The following is a 20,179-nucleotide window of genomic DNA, read 5'->3' on the forward strand; positions in this document are numbered from 1 at the left end:
TTTCTAGAATGCCACGCCATACCCAGGGCTATATCTGCATGAGCAAGCTTAGTCATTTCAAAATCAAGCTTCTCAGCATAGTCCTGAATACGAAGCTCCAACTCGGTAACCCTTTGGTCCCATACTTTAGTTGAACTTCCATCTGCCATCCTGACTGTATACGCATAGTCAGATGGGTTAGTCTTTAACTTCAGCCTCTTCACGAGCTTGGAGTTAATCACATTGTGCGTTGACGTCGAGTCAAACAACACAACGACATCATGATTGGCCACTTGCCCTTTCATCTTAATTAACTCCGTATCATTAAAGGCCGTATACCCTCTTGTTGCGGGCTTAGATAGGATGTTATCAGGTGCACTTGTTACTAGCTTAGCAACAGACACACATAACAAACAAGGTACTGACCTCTGAGAAGATCCCGCTAGCTGAATCTGCATCTGTTCCGCTCTGGGACTTCCTTGCATCTCCACATCGCATTCTGAGACTACCATCTCAGCCATCCGACGATCCTTATTTCGTGGACAATCCTTCCACTGATGAGGTTGAAGGCAACCAAAACACAAGCCTTCTCTCCTCGCTTTTTCTCTTTGCTTTGGGTTTAAGGGAGACTTTGACCAAGCCCGGGCTGCCATTGGTGTTACTTTCCTCTTCACTCCAATGGTGGTACTTGATTTAGGAGTTTCAGCTGGTTTCACCTGCTTGGCTTCACCACTTGGCTGAGAACCACTCCCTTTACTAATCCACTTCTTCTTAAACCCAGATTTCTTCTGGTACCCATAGTGGGTTCCGACCTGTGCAAACCCACTTGGCCTGCTGCCCTTGGCATCTTCATAGTTCAAGGCTATGGCTATTGCATCATCCAACGTGTTCGCCTACTTAGCCCGAACTTCCATTTTAATCCGATCATTCAATCCAAATATGAAATCTTTCACTTGGATTGATTGAGGTAGGGGTTCATCAACCCTCATTACGCTCTCTCGAAACTTAAAGGTGTATTTTGCCACTGACAAATTTCTCTGACGAAGGTTTCTATACTGATCCCAAGCTTGGGATGCTTCGTCAGGAGGTAAGAAGTGTTTCCTGAATTCTCTTTTAAACCCCTCCCAGGTAGTGGATGCAATACCATCTTTTTTTTGTTTAATCCACCACCGATCCGTTGCCTCACTAAACATGTGGGTGGCCTCGTGGATCTTCTTGATATCATTTCTGATTTCACAAATGGCGAACGCCTCGTCCCATTTGTGTAACCAGGTCTCAATGACATCAGAACTACGGTCATTCATCCGACCAGAATACTTTTCCGGCCTATAATTGGCAATATTAGGTACTTTAGCCTTTTAAGGCTCGACCGTATGGACACTAGACTCCGGTTCCATTGGAGCCTTTGCTTTCTTATCTTGAGAAGGTCTGGCAGACATACTGTGTATCACTCTTCTAAGTTCAAACTGCCCTGCATTGGCCTGTAACTGTTGCGCTAATAACTGCTGCAAGGCATCCTCAAGTAATGCAATCCTCCTTCCTAATGCATCTTTTCACCCCTCTCTTGGGATACTTTAATTTCCTTTGCCCCTAGGCACATTTCTTGCATTAGGCCCTTGGCCTTAGATCCACCTAGTCTGGGGCTATCAGCCCTCACCTAGGACCTTGACATTAATTCCCTCTCGATCATTTACATGAAGCGCAAACATATATATTACAATGTAAACTACTCGGTGCTTTCTATCAATTCAAACAACGGATTTTGCAGAGGCATTTGAATGAGATGATTGCGAGTTGCCAAACACATATACTTGAACTTAAGAGTTTGCAATTAAGCTGGAATTAAGACTTATACAGCTTAAACACAAAGTGACATCATTGGAGAATGCAATATGATTGAGGGGCCAAGACGCCCCCCCCCCCCCCCCTTATCCAGGCTCACTTTATTCTTGAAAATGGAGATACAAGACCAAGGTGCAATGCACCTTCCAAACTGATGAACTCAGTGAAAACCTAGGACCTAGATACAAGACTCAAGAGCATATGTACAAGGTAGACAACAAAAAGGAGGACTTCAAGCTCAGGTTTCAACTCTTGGCTTGCCCAATCCACAAGGAAGAAGCCTGCAACAATCACCACTTACATCCAACATTAGAGACAAGCACTAGTTTCTAGAAAGATAGTAGAAACAACATGAAATAGTGCTGTAAATGAGATAAACTTGACAATACAGGCTCCCTTCGTGACTTGACCCTTTTGTAGATTATAGTCCTTGATGCCTCTGAAGCTACCTTGGGTGAGGAGAGTGTGGAAATGGGGCTGGAATGAGAACAGCTTAGAAAAACAGCCTGTAGGCTAGAGAGAGAAATCTTTTATGGAGTGATAGCTGTAGAGAGAGAGTGCCAATGCTGATCCCAAGGGAGGAGATGTAAGAGAGGAGCTGCTGCTGTTCCAGAGGTGCACAGAAAGGCAGATTTCTGCAAGGGAAATGGGCTGGAACAGTAGAGAGAGAAATTCTCCAGTAGAGAGAGAAAGACTGCAGCAGGAGAGAGAAAGGGGCTGTGGCTGCTCCAGGCTAGGTGAAGGAGAGAGGATGCTGCTGCTGTTCCAGAAGAGCTGAGAGGGGGCAGATTTCTTTAGAGGAGGGGCTGGAACTGTAGAGAGAGAATGTGCTGTTGTAGAGAGAGAAAGTGATGCTGAGGTGAGAGAATGGCCTGGGGAGAAGCTGGCTGCACCCAAGGAGCTGGAGAGGTTCTGCTGCATCATCCAAAAGGAGGGAGAAGAAAAGTGACGAAATTTTCATGTGTGGAATGAAGGGGAGAGGCCTTCTTTTATAGGCTCAGCCCCCCCCTAGGCCTAGAGTGGAAGGTGGACACTTGTCCCAGATTTTTGGTGGGCTGCAGTCCCAAAGAGGACAGCCCACAACCTGCCCCAAATCTACCAGATTTGGGGCCAAACACTTGGCCTGCATGCCCTGCCACTTGCCATGCATGTTGCCACATGTGTGGGACAGGTGGACTGACCTGCCAGCTCAGATTGCATGTGGCAGTCTGCCACGTGTCAACTGCCACGTGTCACTCCCAAAAAACCCTAAAATTTCAAAGTTGTCAGAATTTAATTCTGATCGCACCCACGGGTTCCTAACAGCTTAGACTATCTATTGACGTACTCTAAGGTCATAATTGAGCCATACTGAGCTCATTTGTTTGTCGTCTTATCTTGTATCTCCATTACTCTTGGCATGCTGCCAGGCCCACACCCAAAGCTCAGGGAACATTCTCTTGAATGGTTCCTAGGTCGGTATGCAATCTGTGCATTTGATTGGTCCCATGTTTGGGTACTCAGGTGAGGTGTGGTTTCTAGATGTCCCTCTCAAAGAGAGGCCATCACTCTTGTGGGTCACTAATGCCCATAACCCCAAGCAAGGGGGTCCACCCTCAAATGCTAGACCTAGTCCCCATTGTCCGTAACTGAACAGAAGGAAAACATTTCATTTCTTAATAAGCATACTATTGAAAAACAAAAAGAAATAGTACCAAGCAAGTCGATACATGTTGAAGCAGGATGACAAAGAGCAGCTGCAAATAAAAGACGGAGGGCGTTTGCAGTGAAAGAAGGCCAATGGGTCTTATTGAAATTTGAGAAAGCCCGGTTAAAAACCAAAGTGGGCACAAAGCGCATCTACTTCAAGCTATCCTTTCGATATTATGGTCCTTTTCAGGTGTTGCAGGTAATAAATGATGTCTCAGTCCGATTGAGACTTCCAGAGCATTGGAAGATCCACAATGTCTTCCACGTAAGCTTGGTGAAACCCTTCATTGGGGAACCACCTCAAGAGCCCACACTGGACGATGCACCTGAAGTAGAGGACACTGAGATCTTGTTGATCCGAGAGCAAATTATTTTGCATAACTTCACTACGGGACGTCGAGGCACGACTCGCAAAATGTATCTTTTGAAGTTCAGAGGGCTCCCATCCACCGATGCCCAATGGGTGGACAGAGCTACATTTCAGGAGTGTCTTGAAATCCTGGATGCTTATGAGGAAGCATTTCAGTTGCGGACAACCGAATGAAAGACGGAGGGAATGTCATCCTGCTTCAACATGTATCCACTTGCTTGGTACTATTTCTTTTTGTTTTTCAATAGTATGCTTATTAAGAAATGAAATGTTTTCCTTCTGTTCAGTTACGGACAATGGGGACTAGGTCTAGCATTTGAGGGTGGACCCCCTTGCTTGGGGTTATGGGCATTAGTGACCCACAAGAGTGATGGCCTCTCTTTGAGAGGGACATCTAGAAACCACACCCCACCTGAGTACCCAAACATGGGACCAATCAAATGCACAGATTGCATACCGACCTAGGAACCATTCAAGAGAACGTTCCCTGAGCTTTGGGTGTGGGCCTGGCAGCATGCCAAGAGTGATGGAGATACAAGATAAGACGACAAACAAATGAGCTCAGTATGGCTCAATTATGACCTTAGAGTATGTCAATAGATAGTCTAAGCTGTTAGGAACCCGTGGGTGCGATCAGAATTAAATTCTGACAACTTTGAAATTTTAGGGTTTTTTGGGAGTGACACGTGGCAGCTGACACGTGGCAGACTGCCACATGCAATCTGAGCTGGCAGGTCAGTCCACCTGTCCCACACATGTGGCAACATGCATGGCAAGTGGCAAGGCATGCAGGCCAAGTGTTTGGCCCCAAATCTGGTAGATTTGGGGCAGGTTGTGGGCTGTCCTCTTTGGGACTGCAGCCCACCAAAAATCTGGGACAAGTGTCCACCTTCCACTCTAGGCCTAGGGGGGGGGCTGAGCCTATAAAAGAAGGCCTCTCCCCTTCATTCCACACATGAAAATTTCGTCACTTTTCTTCTCCCTCCTTTTGGATGATGCAGCAGAACCTCTCCAGCTCCTTGGGTGCAGCCAGCTTCTCCCCAGGCCATTCTCTCACCTCAGCATCACTTTCTCTCTCTACAACAGCACATTCTCTCTCTACAGTTCCAGCCCCTCCTCTCCAGAAATCTGCCCCCTCTCAGCTCTTCTGGAACAGCAGCAGCATCCTCTCTCCTTCACCTAGCCTGGAGCAGCCACAGCCTTTCTCTCTCCTGCTGCAGTCTTTCTCTCTCTACTGGAGAATTTCTCTCTCTACTGTTCCAGCCCATTTCCCTTGCAGAAATCTGCCTTTCTGTGCACCTCTGGAACAGCAGCAGCTCCTCTCTTACATCTCCTCCCTTGGGATCAGCATTGGCACTCTCTCTCTACAGCTATCACTCCATAAAAGATTTCTCTCTCTAGCCTACAGGCTGTTTTTCTAAGCTGTTCTCATTCCAGCCCCATTTCCACACTCTCCTCACCCAAGGTAGCTTCAGAGGCATCAAGGACTATAATCTACAAAATGGTCAAGTCACGAAGGGAGCCTGTATTGTCAAGTTTATCTCATTTACAGCACTATTTCATGTTGTTTCTACTATCTTTCTAGAAACTAGTGCTTGTCTCTAATGTTGGATGTAAGTGGTGATTGTTGCAGGCTTCTTCCTTGTGGATTGGGCAAGCCAAGAGTTGAAACCTGAGCTTGAAGTCCTCCTTTTTGTTGTCTACCTTGTACATATGCTCTTGAGTCTTGTATCTAGGTCCTAGGTTTTCACTGAGTTCATCAGTTTGGAAGGTGCATTGCACCTTGGTCTTGTATCTCCATTTTCAAGAATAAAGTGAGCCTGGATAAGGGGGGGGGGCCGTCTTGGCCCCTCAATCATATTGCATTCTCCAATGATGTCACTTTGTGTTTCAGCTGTATAAGTCTTAATTCCAGCTTAATTGCAAACTCTTAAGTTCAGGTATATGTGTTTGGCAACTCGCAATCATCTCATTCAAATGCCTCTGCAAAATCCGTTGTTTGAATTGATAGAAAGCACCGAGTAGTTTACATTATCTCTTAAGTTCAAGTATATGTGTTTGGCAACTCACAATCATTTCATTCAAACGCCTCTGCAAAATCCGTTGTCTGAATTGATAGAAAGCACCGAGTAGTTTACATACAAACATAAATCCTTTAAGGGAAATGTCGACTGATTCTTCCGAGGTCATGCTACCTCGGCTAGAGCGTAACACATGACACTAACTAAATGGTCTTAGGTTCCATCATAGAGGTTGAAAATGAGCAGCAACTTGTATGTAGGATGAGAGTGGGTTCTAAGGTGAACACATTGAAGCAAACAGTGAAGAAAACAGCCTTTAGATAGTGTGCGCTAAGGATGAGGGTGGATTCTAAGGTGAACACATTGAGATGAAAACGTCTTTTTGATGGAGGAGTTGTGACCAATTTTGAAATTCAGTTTGAAGGGAGCAAGAACACCTTGAGGGAGTAGAAGAACAAAGTGAAAGTAGGAGGAAGCAAGAAGACCCAAGAGCTCAAGCATGTTTACACAAGAAAGCAGACATACACCTATTTCTAAGAAGCTGGGAGGTAGGAATAGCTAGAAAGCTATTAAAAGCTTGAAAATCTAGGAAAAGGAACTAAAAAGCTAAAAATAATTTTTGCTTAATTAAAGGAAAGATTTGTCAATTCAGATAATTATTTCTAAGCTAATCAAGTGGGAATAGAATGGAGTAATTTACTTAACTAGTTTTTATCTCTTCTTAAGAGAATGGAGTAATTTACTTTATTAGTTTCTCTCTCTTCTTAAGAGATTTTAGTCTCATGACTGACTGCTCTACCCGTGCATACAACTTATCACATAGTGCGCTTAAAACATTTAATATATCCTAGACTTGCTAAGGCTACAGCTTAAGCTAAGCTTATCAGAATTGAAACTAGCAGCTAGGGCGCCTTGTGCATGTGCATGTGCATGTGTGTGGTCAAGTTAGAGTTTACAATTATGTCCACTTCTTAGGTTTGACGTATGTAATTTGTTTTTGTCCTAGTGGAAATCCAGCATTATTGCCTAGTACACCAAGGTTCAACAAGATAAAAGACCACACCTCACGTGAGTACGTGAATATGGAACGAAGCAAATGTAGAGAATGTATAGTGACACTGTGACTAGAAATCAGATTAGAGTAGCATTGACCAATAGAGACGCTGAAAAATGTTAGTCCCTCATTTAAAGCACATGACAAAATCAGCTTAAGTGTGGCATGTTGATGTGGCAACATGCTGCTATGGCATGCTGACGATGTAGTCATATTGACATGGCATATGCTCATGTGGCAGCCATATGAGGTGGTAGCCCCTCTCAATTATACTCTTGAGCTTGCATTTTAGATTATGTTGGTTGTCTTGTCGTCTTCAATTGTTAATGTTATCTAAGGACTTTGGGAATCGATTGTTTGGATTCACATGGTGATGCTTTAAGACTCATAAAATTGATTGGGTTTTCAATTTTAATATGTACCCATTACTTTGTACTAGTTTGTATTTGCAGGTTCAAATTCTTTGTGAATGTTCGAACATTCAAAATATATATTGTTTGAAACTTGAAAGTTGCAATATAAAGTATGTAGTCAAGACCCAAGAGTTGAAAGAGGCACATTATAGTATAGTTGAATTTCCCATATTAGTGTCGTGGATAATATTTTTCAGGGGCTTTTGTTAGGCCTTCCTACCCCAAGGTGAGGTCACCTATGATATACAAGTATGCGTCCCCCAAGGGAGCAGGATAATACATATTTACTTAACTTGCTTGACATGCTTGTTATAGTCTCCCGAGTCCCTTATCCCTTGAACTATGGTGGGGAATTTGATTCTACAACATTCTGTTTTGACTGGGGGGGGATAAATTTTTAAAAGCTGTTACATGTATGGGGATCGTGGGTGAGAAAAGTAGGTAAGCTGAGGTTCATACTAAGCTTCCTTCTATCCACTAATTGGGATGGGATGCAAGGTAATCACTCCATCAAAGACAATAGTTTGTTTGTAATATAGTGCTTGATATTACTGGACCAAGCAGGTGGGAGACACATACTGTACCTTGGGTAGCAGACGTGTTTTTTGAACCTCTTGCATCGGGAGGAGTATGCTAGCCTTTTTGTTGGCAATACAAAGGGTGTTGTGGAGCTATTGTGCACTGGCCAGTGATCCACTCAACCTAATGTTTCCAAGGTGTTCACCCATCTACTTTAGGCTTGTAGAGTCGCGCGAGCAGGAAGACAACATCAGAAACGAGATAGTTGTGGAGAGGTGAATGGAACATATAATAGCTTGCAATAATGAAAGGACAAGTCATAATAACCCTAGGACTAGGGTAGGACTGATATTCATATGCTACTAAGCGGACTAGAAGTCCCAAAATAATTAGAACTAAGCAGAACTAAGCCTACAAGGCCATACTGGGGGAACTAGTGCTAACATGGGTGAAGTATTCTTGAAACGTCTCAGAGACACATGGAACTAATGCCATGGTTGCAAGTTCATCCAAAAGAATATAGCAACCTATGGAAGTAACGAATGGTAGTATCATGTAATGAAATGGAATCAAGTGTAAATTTAGCTTGCTCTGAAAAGCTTCAAAATCGGGTTGTGGAAGTGCTTTGATGAAGATATCTACCAAAGTGTCTTATGTCGGAAGACAAGTGAATATCCTTTGCTGATAGTCTCTTTGGGACATAATGATAATGCGTCTCAATGTGCTTAGTGTGTGCATGAAACACTGGATTGCGTGCAGTGGCCAAAGCACTGTGTCTATCAGTGTAGATAGTGTTGGGAGATGTCTGACCAACACCAAGATCTGCAAGTAGTCTCCGGAGCTAGATACTTTCCATCATAGCTGTAAACGCTGCATTGTACGCAGCTTCATAGCGGTAGGAATTGTAGGCTATCTTTTGCTGAACCAAGAAACACATGAAGCTCGGAGTATAAAACAGTTTTCACTATGTGACACTCCACTGTCATAACATCCTTCCCAGTCATTGTCTATAAATGCATGCAGAGTAAGTGGAGTTGTGACCATAAAGAAGGCCGAAGCCTTGGGTGCCTTTCAAGTAGCGGAAGACACATTTCACTGCCTACCAATGCTATGTATTGGGACTGCATGAATCTGATCAGCTGGGAAATAGCATACTGAACATCAGGCCCTGTGCGACACAAGTAGATTGAGCATCCAACAGGATGCCGATAGAGAGTGGCGTCAAAAAAGCTTGGTAGCATCATTCAAGGAGGAACGGAAGCCCAATTCCACGGGTCTAGAAACTGGTTTACAATCCTCAAATTGCAATCTTGTAGAGCTGTCTAATGTACTTGGACTGACTCGTCATAATACCCCCTCAAATGAGAAAACTGAATGCCAAGATAATAGTGAAGCTTGCCCAAGTCTGTCATTGCAAATGACTGTTGCGAATCAGCCTTAAAGGCTGCAGTATGCTGAGTAGAAGGTCCGGTCAAAAGAATATCATCAACATATAGAATTAAAATCAGCAAGTCTGCATCACGCTTGCAGACATAAAGAGGACTCTTTGTAGGACTGTTTCGAAAACTGAGTCTTAGAAGATGAGCATATATCTTGGCATACCAAGCCCGTGGTGCCTGCTTCAATCCACAAGGGGCTTTGTGCAAACGGCATACCTTATTTTCGGATGCTTTGATCTCAAAACCAGGAGGCCGAGTGACATACACCTTGATATCTAGATGATGCGCTGCAATAGCAATGGCACATCTGATAGTAGTATTGCGTGAAGTTGTGCAAATGTCTCCTCAAAATCAATGCCCTGTAGGCTGTTACTGAGCAGAACCTTTGGCTATTAGACGGGATTTGTAGCAGTCAATGCTGCCATCAACTTTCCAGCTGAGTTTATATACCAACTTGGTGCCTATTGCACGCTTGCCTTCAGGCAAATCACGCAACTCCCTAGTGCCATTGTGATGAATTGAGTCTAACTCTAATGGCATAGCTTTCATCTAATCCTTGCTATCAAGCTCTTCATTTCAAGTTGTAGCAATCAATGCAACCTCCACTAAGTGTCCTTGCATGTGACGAGAAGCTGCTCTTGTATGTTTAGACAAAGGGTCCGCTTGTTTGCTGTCCTTTAATGCATCTAACAGCCATCTAGGGACTGTTTTTTGTTGCCTTATAAAAGCCCTCTCTTTGGTCGCTGCCTGTTCTGTGGTAGCCCGATCAATGTAGTGGAATTCAGGCTCAAAATCAGAATCTTTTTGTGGCTGTAAATCACCTGCTAGTGGCTGAGTTGGAGCCTTGATGGACTTATGAAAGTCTGAAGCAGACTTGAACAAGGGCAGCAATGTATCAAGACAACAATGGTTGGCTGTTTTGACAGTCCAACAATGGCATAACAGAATTTTCAGCAAAGATAAACATCTATACTGATAATAATCTTCCCAGTTCTTGGCTGGTATAACTGATTGCCTTTGCTTAGGGGGGTTTCACACCCGTCTGCCGGACGGGGTGAACCAGACCAGCGATGGGCGCTCGTTTGCTTCGTCACTGGCCATGGAAAAGTAGCTGGCGTTTCATACACATCCGGACATGCCTCCTGACATTTGATGGTTGAGAACAATCCTTCAACAGACTGTGGCGCTCTCTCCGTTCCCTTTTGGCGGTTGAGCTTCCTCCTTTACTATAGTCTGCCGCTCTCCCCATTTCCTTCTGCGACCTCAATCTTGCATGCCTCCCAAGTTCCCAATAAGTCTGTACCGCAGTGCAGCTCAACGAATCTTGTGGCCACTAGGTACCAGATCTCCAGCGTTCAAATCGCCTGTAAAGACATTGAGAGGCTGCTTCTACAAGTTACAACGTCTTAATAGGGATCATCTACTGTGCGATGTACTCGAGCTGTCTCTGTTGTTCCTCCAGCATACTACTATACAACTTTATCTTGAATCATCGGGTGGCTCTGATACTGCTTCCCTGAGAGGTGGGCACTCTGGCTGGAGCTGGCGATTCAAGTTCCAGAGCTGCCGCTCCTGCAATCCGCCCTCTTCCCTGTGTACAGCAAAATGTACAGGAAGTCATGTATTATTGTGAATAATACAGGCATTTCTCGTTCCTGCCAGAGGCATTTTGTCAACGCTGCACTGTAGGGCGTAGTTCTACAGGATTGCTTTTGATCATTTCTTGAAAGATTCGGTTTAAAAATGGTAGGGGACCAAAACAGTTTTGTAGACCTAGCAAATTGGCACAATTTGTGAAGATGTCATCAAGACATCAAGCTAAACATATTGCGGTATTATTGTTATTTAAAGCAGTCTCCCAAGTGATGGAAGCTGCTGTGGTACTCTTATTGGATTTTTAGCTGCGGTTTTTTATGTTTCTACTGTCATTTTACTTCGTTTGTGTGTGCAAATTTTCCAGTTCTTGTGAATGAACGCAATTGTTGATTTGGGACTGGTTTGATAGTACTATTTGTGTTGGAGTGGAGTGTTTCCTGCTGTCATAAACACCATGGCTACTGAAGACAATTGGCTAAAAACTATAGGAGTCATCAAATTTTGTTCATTACGGCTCGACATGAAATGCATTCAAAATTGTCTATATTATTGGACACTTGGGAACACATAGGCTCTGTTGCCTTCCCCAAAAATGAGAACGCTTTAGACACAATTGAAGAACAATTTACACATGCATCCATTTTGATCTTCAAGCTCCCACAACATCATGACTTTCATTGTCCTCATCATCATCCAGTTCTTCATCTTCCTCAGCAAACATGCCATTCACATTTCGTCTGAGAAACTCTCGGTACATAGACCGTGCGAGATTATTGCGTCGCTCAGCACCTGAGCCAATAGGGTGGCATGAAGAACTGCAACCACCATCGATAGCACCATCCCAACCACTTTGACCCCTTTCCAATATGTCATTTGGTTCTTCGGTCATAACAGCCTGAACTTCATTAAGAGTGCATGATGCCTGCGTTTGTGTCTCCAACTCACTGCAGCTTGCATGTAAGTCTTGTTCGGCTTCACGCACCCAATCAGACAAAAAAGAGTCCCCGTGCACAATGCACATGTTATGTAGAACCAAGCATGTGGCTACCATGTCTGGGACATTCTTCAAGTCAATGTCGCGCCTTTTTAGTAATATTCGGAACCTGGTTTTTAGCATGCCAAAAGCTCTCTCCACTGGCATGCGTGAACTAGATTGGATGAAATTCCAATGACTCTTACACCGACTTAGACCATCCTTCCCACCTTTGAATGGAGGCAACATATAGGGCCTTGCCGGATATGCACAGTCACCCAACAAGCAATACTTTCCAAGCCCATTGGATTGGCATCTACGACCAAGGCTGCTACGAGTAAACAAGACTGAATCATGAATTGCACCAGCCCAACCAACATCATAGTCCCAGACACGACAATCTGCCATCACGGTCATCTGCAAGAGTACTGAATGGAATCCCTTGCGGTTCTAGTAATCTGCATGAAATAATTGAGGAGCTATGATTGGGATATGTGATCCATCCATTGTACCAACCACATATGGAATCCCTCAAAGAGCCTCGAATGCCTGTGCTATCTTAGCCATTCCTCTCTCGCTAGGCCACTTGATATACAAGTCATGAAGGCCGGATTGCTTCATTGCACTGTAGAAGAGGTTCACAATCATCTATGCTGTGCTTGTTGGCAACCGTATAAGTCACCTATGACCTCTAGACTTGCACCTGTAGCCAATCTATGCAATGCTATGCATACACGCTTCTCACTACGCATGCAAGTGCTTTGTCGACCCATAACAGGAGCTACTTTAGAGCATATGAAAAGAAATGTTTCCTTGCTTACATGCATGCGCCTTTTGAACATTGCATCTAAATAAGAACCGAATAAGCACCTCTCCATAAAATTTTGTGGCCGTGCATATGCCCAACAAGCTCGGTTCAAATGCTGCTGTCGACGACTCAGTAACCTTCGCGATTGCATTGTTTTAACACTGTTATGTTGCTGTAGCAACCACGCCATTATCAAGTCCTCCAATTCTTGGTTGTCGGTGGCTGGTAGAGGTTCCAGCAATTGAGCTATGAGCAGCACGCAAAGACAAGCACATAATATAGCCTCCTCTTTCGTCATGTCCATGCTTGCTGTAAGTGGCATGAAAATATTATTAGTTCTCATTGAAAATCTTGCTTTAGGGGGGAAAAAAATAACAATGTAGACAGATAAGCAATCAGAGATTTGCATCAATACCACATAGATGTACAACCAAACTTATAAGTAATCTTGAGGTACATTAGCACCTTTGTGTGCTGCAGGCATCACGAAATATGTGACAGCTCTTGTGTGCTGCAATCAGTCTCTCCTCTACATACACTAGTGGCTGTTATGCTCCATGTACTGCTCTACTCCAGCCCTCTGCTTAGTCTGCCCAAATGGCAGCCTGAAGACTAGACATGTGGCAGCCAAAATGGCAGCCTGAAGACTTCACATGTGCATGCCCAAATGGCAGCCTGAAGACTTCCCATGTGGCAGCCCAAACGGCAGCCTGAAGACTTCCCATGTGGCAGCCCAAATGGCAGCCTGATGTGGCAGCATGAAGACTTATTACATGCCCAAATGGCAGCCTGAAGACTTCCCATGTGGCAGCCTTGTACTCTGGATGTTTCACTACATTGCTTCACGGCATTTCTACTAACATTAAGCCCCTTCGCACTCCTCATTCGGGTGCTTACAGGTGGGGCATTGACCTTATCTTTTGAGGTTCTTATTGCAAGAAAGTAAATGTTTACAATGACAACAATTCAGATTAGAGGAAAGCAAATTCAGATTGCATGAAATATAAGCTTACAGTGACAACACACGAGCAACGAGAGAAATAGCTTTCAAACTGTAGGAAACCATATTCTTGTTGAAGATCACATTGAGAACACATCTGGAATCCTGACACATAGATGGAACTAGATGTCCAAATGACAGCTGAAATATTTAAAATGCAGTCCCAAACTTGAACATAGCTTCATTTGTCCAAATGAGAGAAATAGATGGAACTAGATGTCCAAAAAGCAACAGAACTAAATAAAATGCAGTCCCAAACTTGAACATAGCTTCATTTGTTGGACATATGATCTATAAATCGAACCAAAGCAGCCCCTAGAGTCTCCATGATATCAAGCCTTCGGGCCTCAGCAGCTTCCCTACATGCATCTGCTTCATCCCTTTTCTGACAAGATTGATGGAGTTGTGACAAAATACCACGTCCACTCTCGTTGACCTGTGCGATAAATTCTTCCATCTGAGAATCTTTCTTTCCACCACGACTCAATGAGGTAGACATTGGTTTATTGGAAACAGATGCACACACGGGGCTGGTTTCTTTGGGACTCCCATGAATGGCTTCTGATTCGTCTAGTACCACTGTCTCCCCAGTAGCTGAGGCATGGCTGTATACGCGAACATGTGCACGATCGTGCATATACTCATCCACTATGTCATACCACTTACATGTTCGCTTCACATCATTTCCTGATATGGAATTGTGTAGCTTATCTGCTTTGTACTGATCATATACCCGACCCCATTTCTTGCGGCAAGCTTCAGCGTCTTTGTCAAAATCTGAATAGGCTGAAACTAGCTTATTGGCAATTTTGGACCACAGATGTGTTCCCTGCTTTTGCGGTTTATTGAACTCTTCATTCAAACCACCACGCTCATGGATCAAGCTTACAACCCAAAAGTCTTTCCACATTGTCGCTCTTTCTCCCTCTCCCTCGCATTCATCTTCCAAGGCTTGGGTATCTAGACACTTCTTTTTGGCTCTACCTCTCTTTTGGATTGTTACCTTGGCTGAACTTGTATCTGCTTTTGATTCAAGCTTCCCTCATCCGGTTTCTTCAGTTGTCTTGCCTTGGCATGCTTCTTGCCCAATGGGCTTTGCATGAGGAGCTTCCAATGCCTCTGGCCTTCCTCTCTTCACACCCTTTTTACCCCCTTTAGTAGGGGTAACATCTTTTTTACCTTGAGATCCCATAGATAGAATGGAAGGTGCAAAGGTAGACGGCTGAGACATGACAGGTGGCATCCGAAAGAACATTGGTGACGAAGATGGGAAGATGGCTGGAAATTTTGGAGAACTAAACATCTGCGATTGGTTATACATAACCATCGAAGGAGGTCCTGACAATTGTGAATCTGTTACTTCAGAGCTTTGGAGGTCTTCAAGGGCATCCTCATAGTTGGGATCAGTAAGCAGGCATTGCATTGCCATCCTTAAAAAAGAAACTATTTTAAAATTGTAAGATTGTATTTTTACTGGTGTTCTACTCAACAAGAGAAGACGGATTGAATGCAAAAGGTTTGAATAGAAGCTACACCATACACTCAATCTCCATTTTTTGGGCTACGCATGACGAAGCAAATAATTGATTTCCCAATGCATCAATCCTACCTGCCTGTCATCTCAGTCTAAATGGAAAAGTACCGTCTATTGAGGAGTTTGAAGAGGTCAAGAGACAGGAGGAATAGCCCTGACGTACATTGACAATCTTCAGCAGTGTACCTATCCTAGAATGAGGCAGCGTTGCTCAAAAGACTTGCAATATAACCCTTCAGACGATCACAATGCTGATGTATTGAGAACCCGAAACCAAATTTTAGAGCAGCATGTCAATCACAAAAACGTCCATTACTTTTGAGCTCCCAAAAACGACTTTTTTGACGAAAATTTGGAGGAAATGGGCAAACGCTCGGAAGAAGACAGAGGATTTAGAGGGAAGATAGAAGGAAAAAATTGGAATAAGCATGAGAGAGGGAATGTACCTGTTCTTCCACGCTATTGGAATGCTAGGACTCCAAACTTGCGAACTGCAATTCTGAGAAACAGTGAAGAACACAACAAAGGATGCCAGAGAAGAGAAATGGTGAAAGACTCCCGCCAAAAACATGTGCAATCGCCTATATTCCAAGAAGACATACATTTGTATTGGAAGCCAACAGCTACACCAAGAGTTGGGCGAGGGGAAGACGCCACCCAGGATGCCACTGCTTTCGTCCGTGACTCAACTTGCCACCTAGGAAATGAAACGATGCCCGTCTGCCTCGTTGTGAAAGCACATACCAACCGGCGCGCTTTTTCATTGGATGGAGCAAAAATTGGGTGAAGACGTCCGGATGGGTGTGTAACATGCCTTACTAAAGTGTAACCAATGAAGATGCATTTAAGTGCCTTGTCATCAAGTTTGTGCTGCAATCGCAATGGAAGTGCATAAACAAGGCATCCAACCGTGTGTGAAATGACTGGTTTACGACCTGTCCAAACTTCATAGGGTGTAATAGTCTTCAAAGCCTTGGTGGTTGATGTGTTCAGAGCATAGTTTGCACACATAATGGTATCCATTTACCAACATCAATCTTTAGGGAGGAGAACCAATGCATTTTCCAAGTAAGCCTCCCTCACAAACATGTTTGGATAATGCATGCGTCCTGGGGGATCAACAACCGTATTTTGTGATGGCTCCCATAGTTTACATGTCCAAAATGTTCATGCGATAAATGAGTGTCTACAATCCTCCATTGCACGTGCTTATGTGAGTCTCTCTCTCTCTCTCTCTCTCTCTCTCTCTCTCATAGGCATCATGTTGCCATTTCTGAAACCATAAACAGCGCAATGGTAACCATTAAAGGTAACTCTATATCCGGATGTAGCAATGGATGAAATGAATATGCGATTCTTTTTAATTCCTAGAACATATAAAACATCCTGAAGAGGGATTGGATCACTGGATGCTGAAATAAACTCGACTTGGCCAATTCCTCTCACGGCATAAGAAGCATTATTGCAACAAACCACAGTGCCCCCCTTAGGTGCATCATTTAAAGAAGGAAACAAGTTCTTACATGAAGTTATGTGCTCAAAAGTACCATTATTAAAGGACCAAGCACTAAATGCATCAGTAACATCCATGCATGAATCATGAATGAAAGGATACAAAAGATTGATCATGATGAGCAATATTTGCTGATTATCCTTCTCCCGCAAAGATGAAACATCAGTGACTGCAAGGCTAGGCTGCTGCTTCTTTTGTGATTCAATGTGCTTCTTGCATTCAGAAATATCATGACCTGGTTTTTTGCAATAGTTGCATCTTTTCTTTTCTTTATCTGCATTTCTATTGGTGAGAAGTGTTACCACAATTATGCTTGGGTTCCCATATTACCTTATTGTCTTTCCACTACCCTAATGATGGTTAGCAAATGCTTGATCAAGAGTGATAGAGTCATTCCGATTTGCACAGCTTTGCTCTTCTGCAACAACAAAGACAAGATGATCAAAGGTATAGCACAACTTCATCAATATTGGCGAACTACTCTTGACTTTGATTAAATAGACATCCATGCTTTCTCCCTCATCCATTTTCAAGGCATCCAACTACTTTTATCACGTATGAAACTCTTGCTTCATTGCAGGTCTGATACAAAGAGGTGAATTTATCCCAAGCATCCTTTGCTAATTTGCAAGACCTTTTATGAGGAATTATCACGCTTTTAACTGACAATGCCACTAGAGCATGAGCTTGTGCATTGCTAGCATCTCATCTGGATTGTTCCTAAGTTGGAGGCACAAGAGCAGTAGTTCTGGAAGATGAAGAATCAATAGCATTGCCACCACCTGGAGTGACAGGTGTAGTGGCAGGTACCTGTGATAGAGGTCTAATCTCAAACCTGCAATTATATAGTTTTTGGCTACCAACACACGATGCATCATGTAGGACCACATGGGATAGTTGGTGCCATCTAACTTGTCTTTAGGGGCAATTATACGAAGCAAATCATTGTTTGCCATTGCCACTGAGGCAAAATGCACAAATCCCAAAGAAATCTGTCTACACTAAGTTGAAAATCGATTGCTTGCACAGCAACGGAGTGCCAATGTGTGCTTCTTGCACAATGCTGCAACTGAACAAGAGGGCCTAATGCAAAAAAGAATGGAGCAGAAGTCCCAAATTCTGACTGTACAATCAATGAAAAAGTCAATAGAGTTGACTGAGGTCAGCTTTTGACTGCTGGAGATGTCTGTTCAGGAAATGCAAGCTCCATTTTGCGAGGTGAGGAAGAAAAGGGCATGAAGGTGGAGGAGCAACAAAACACCAAGCTGCTGTATTGAGGTGAGGTGCACTTAGTTGACTGCTTCAAAACAGCTTCAAGTGAGTTGACTTTTCAGGTGGCTATTGAACAGTGGCTGCCATGCAGCCAGCTCAGAAACCATAGCCTCAAAATGTGTACAAACCACCTTAAACACAGCTTCAAGAGAGGTGCCCGCAGGCGGCTGCTCCACAGAGTGCACAGAACAGGCCCGAAATGTGACAAAGGAGCTCTTACATGCAGCAGGGTCTGCATCAAAAAACACCCCAGATGAGGCGACCTACTGTCACCTTCAAAACAGAAGCTACCAAGCAGCCAATGTTGAAACCCTAATGTTCTAGCACCTTGAAAAGTAACCGACTGCCCTGAAAACAGCAGGACTTACTCGAGACTTGCTCCAAATAGGCTGTCTAGCCATAGGGCAGCTCCTTTAATGCTGTAGAAGAGGCGCCTAGGTGTAGCTGGCTTGTAGAAGGTGGCGACTGCAACAAAACAGGCCGTCTGGAGCTGAAGCACAAGCTCCTCGCAACGAAAGTCCATTCTCAAGCTTGGAATGGTCCGCAGAGTACAGGGCAGGGTTGGATGACCTGCTCTGATACCTGTGTAGAGTAGTGTGAGCAGGGAAACAGCAGCAGAAACAAGATAGTTGTGGAGAGGCGAACTGAACGTACAGTAGATTGCAGTAATGAGATGAAGTACAGGTCATAATGACTCTAGGACTAGGGTAGGACTGACAGTCCTAAAGTCATATTAGTCATACAGTGGCTAAGTGGACTAAAGTCCCAAATTAACTAGAGTTATGTAGAACTAAGCCTACATGCCCATACCAGGGAACCAATTCCAACGTGATCTTGTGCTGATTCTGTGTAAGATATTACTTGTGTGTCTTATTCGCTTCCTGGGAGTACATTGAAATTTCTGTTTAACTAGTAGACATGCAGTTCTTTCTTATACTAATTCTGCTCGATAGTGTTAATTTTTCTATGGAGTGGCTTCTTTACTCCTATTGTTCTCTTAGTGATTCTTAGTAATTCCGTCTAGTGTGTTTCCTCTTGGTGGAATGAGATCATAAGGACTGCGTTTCATTGGATCTCCTTTGCTAGCCTTTGATCAGAAAACTGAGAAAATCTCTGCTGTTAAAATGTATCAATATGGTAAAGTTGAGATAATGATGTATCAAGCTTTCTTATGGTCACATTCACTTTGACTTTGTTCAAGCCTTGTTTGCATAACTGGAAAGCCTGAAATGAGGTTCTGAGTTTGTTGTGTTATGGCAAGGGGGGAGTTCTTGTTACAGAGTCTGTTAAAAGGGTGAATTCTTTAAATGTGTTTTGTCATCAGGACCATGATGCAGATGGCGTTTTTTAATGTATCTGTCGTGAGGACCATGATGCTGATGACTTTTTTTTTTCTCCTTTGTGTAATGGAGTGATTTTGCATGCGTGGGTGTTTTCAAGTGGACAACTGAAGGGGCATTTTTAGAGACCGATTTTAGAAAGTTGGTACTAATAAAGAGTGCATCTGCAGGGAAAGCTATGCATTGAATTTGCAATAGTTTGTTTGAATAAGTTTGTTGATATGTGGTTGGCAAATTTTACTTCACCAACACTCGATCATAATCATTGCCTGTTTGACCTTATTTTATTCATATTAGTCGTTGTCATGTGTACCATGCTTGGGAGATTCAAAACTTGCTGAATTTTCCCCTAGGAAAAGTCTTCTCTTGAATGCAGTTTTTTGAGAAATGGTTATTTAAACCTGAATTGCAATGGGATGGCACTGCAGTTGTCCAGACAATTTTTACAAGCGAGCGTATATGCTTTCTCTCTGCTCTTTCTACAAATACAGTTATGGTGCTTACAGAAGGTATTTAGAACTCATAGCATATGCATTTCTGGGATTTGGAGTATTCAATTGTTGCTTGTTAGGTAACGGAAGTTTTTGTTGATGTTTTGAAGGAAGCATATTTGCGTACTCCATGGTTGGAACTTAAGCATGATTGCAAGTAATTTGCTCTTCATATAATGGTATTCCCCTATGTAGTTACTTCTTTGTGATACTGTCCTTGTAGCTTTCCTTTTATATTTTGAAATGCCAAGCAACCCGTCCATGAAGTGTTAACATTATCAATAATTGGAAAGGAAAAACACACACTATGGCCTACTGGCTGAAAT

The 20,179-nt window shown here is 43.4% G+C and overlaps 3 protein-coding genes across 6 annotated transcripts in view; 1 reads left to right on the forward strand and 2 right to left on the reverse strand.

Moving 5' to 3' along the window:
• LOC147905149 (uncharacterized) overlaps nucleotides 1–20,179 on the forward strand; it is a 96,884-nt gene that overhangs the window by 56,854 nt on the left and 19,851 nt on the right. For all 4 annotated transcript variants that reach the window (XM_087390510.1, XM_087390517.1, XM_087390502.1 and 1 more), the window contains exons 4-5: nucleotides 19,791–19,871; nucleotides 19,964–20,032. In XM_087390510.1, coding sequence (XP_087246636.1) covers nucleotides 19,791–19,871; nucleotides 19,964–19,998 — 116 coding nt within the window. In that variant the 3' untranslated portion in view covers nucleotides 19,999–20,032. The remainder of the gene's footprint in view (nucleotides 1–19,790; nucleotides 19,872–19,963; nucleotides 20,033–20,179) is intronic.
• LOC147905150 (uncharacterized) lies at nucleotides 11,564–12,242 on the reverse strand. Its single transcript, XM_087390543.1, has one exon. The coding sequence runs from the start codon at nucleotides 12,142–12,144 to the stop codon at nucleotides 11,572–11,574; it is 573 nt and encodes a 190-aa protein (XP_087246669.1). The 5' UTR covers nucleotides 12,145–12,242; the 3' UTR covers nucleotides 11,564–11,571.
• LOC147905151 (uncharacterized) lies at nucleotides 13,869–14,635 on the reverse strand. Its single transcript, XM_087390530.1, has one exon. It carries the CDS (start codon nucleotides 14,611–14,613, stop codon nucleotides 13,975–13,977), a length of 639 nt encoding a protein of 212 aa, XP_087246656.1. The 5' UTR covers nucleotides 14,614–14,635; the 3' UTR covers nucleotides 13,869–13,974.

This window comes from Dipteris shenzhenensis, chromosome 2 (genome assembly GCF_047967505.1).
Source record: "Dipteris shenzhenensis isolate YYH24624 ecotype China chromosome 2, Dip_SZ_1.0, whole genome shotgun sequence".
In the NCBI taxonomy this organism is placed as follows: Eukaryota; Viridiplantae; Streptophyta; class Polypodiopsida; order Gleicheniales; family Dipteridaceae; genus Dipteris; species Dipteris shenzhenensis.

What these genes read in the sequence shown, in the direction of transcription:
- LOC147905150 (XM_087390543.1), bottom strand. Translation starts at nt 12,144, where the DNA reads ATGTTGCCTCCATTCAAAGGTGGGAAGGATGGTCTAAGTCGGTGTAAG.
- LOC147905151 (XM_087390530.1), bottom strand. Translation starts at nt 14,613, where the DNA reads ATGTGGAAAGACTTTTGGGTTGTAAGCTTGATCCATGAGCGTGGTGGT.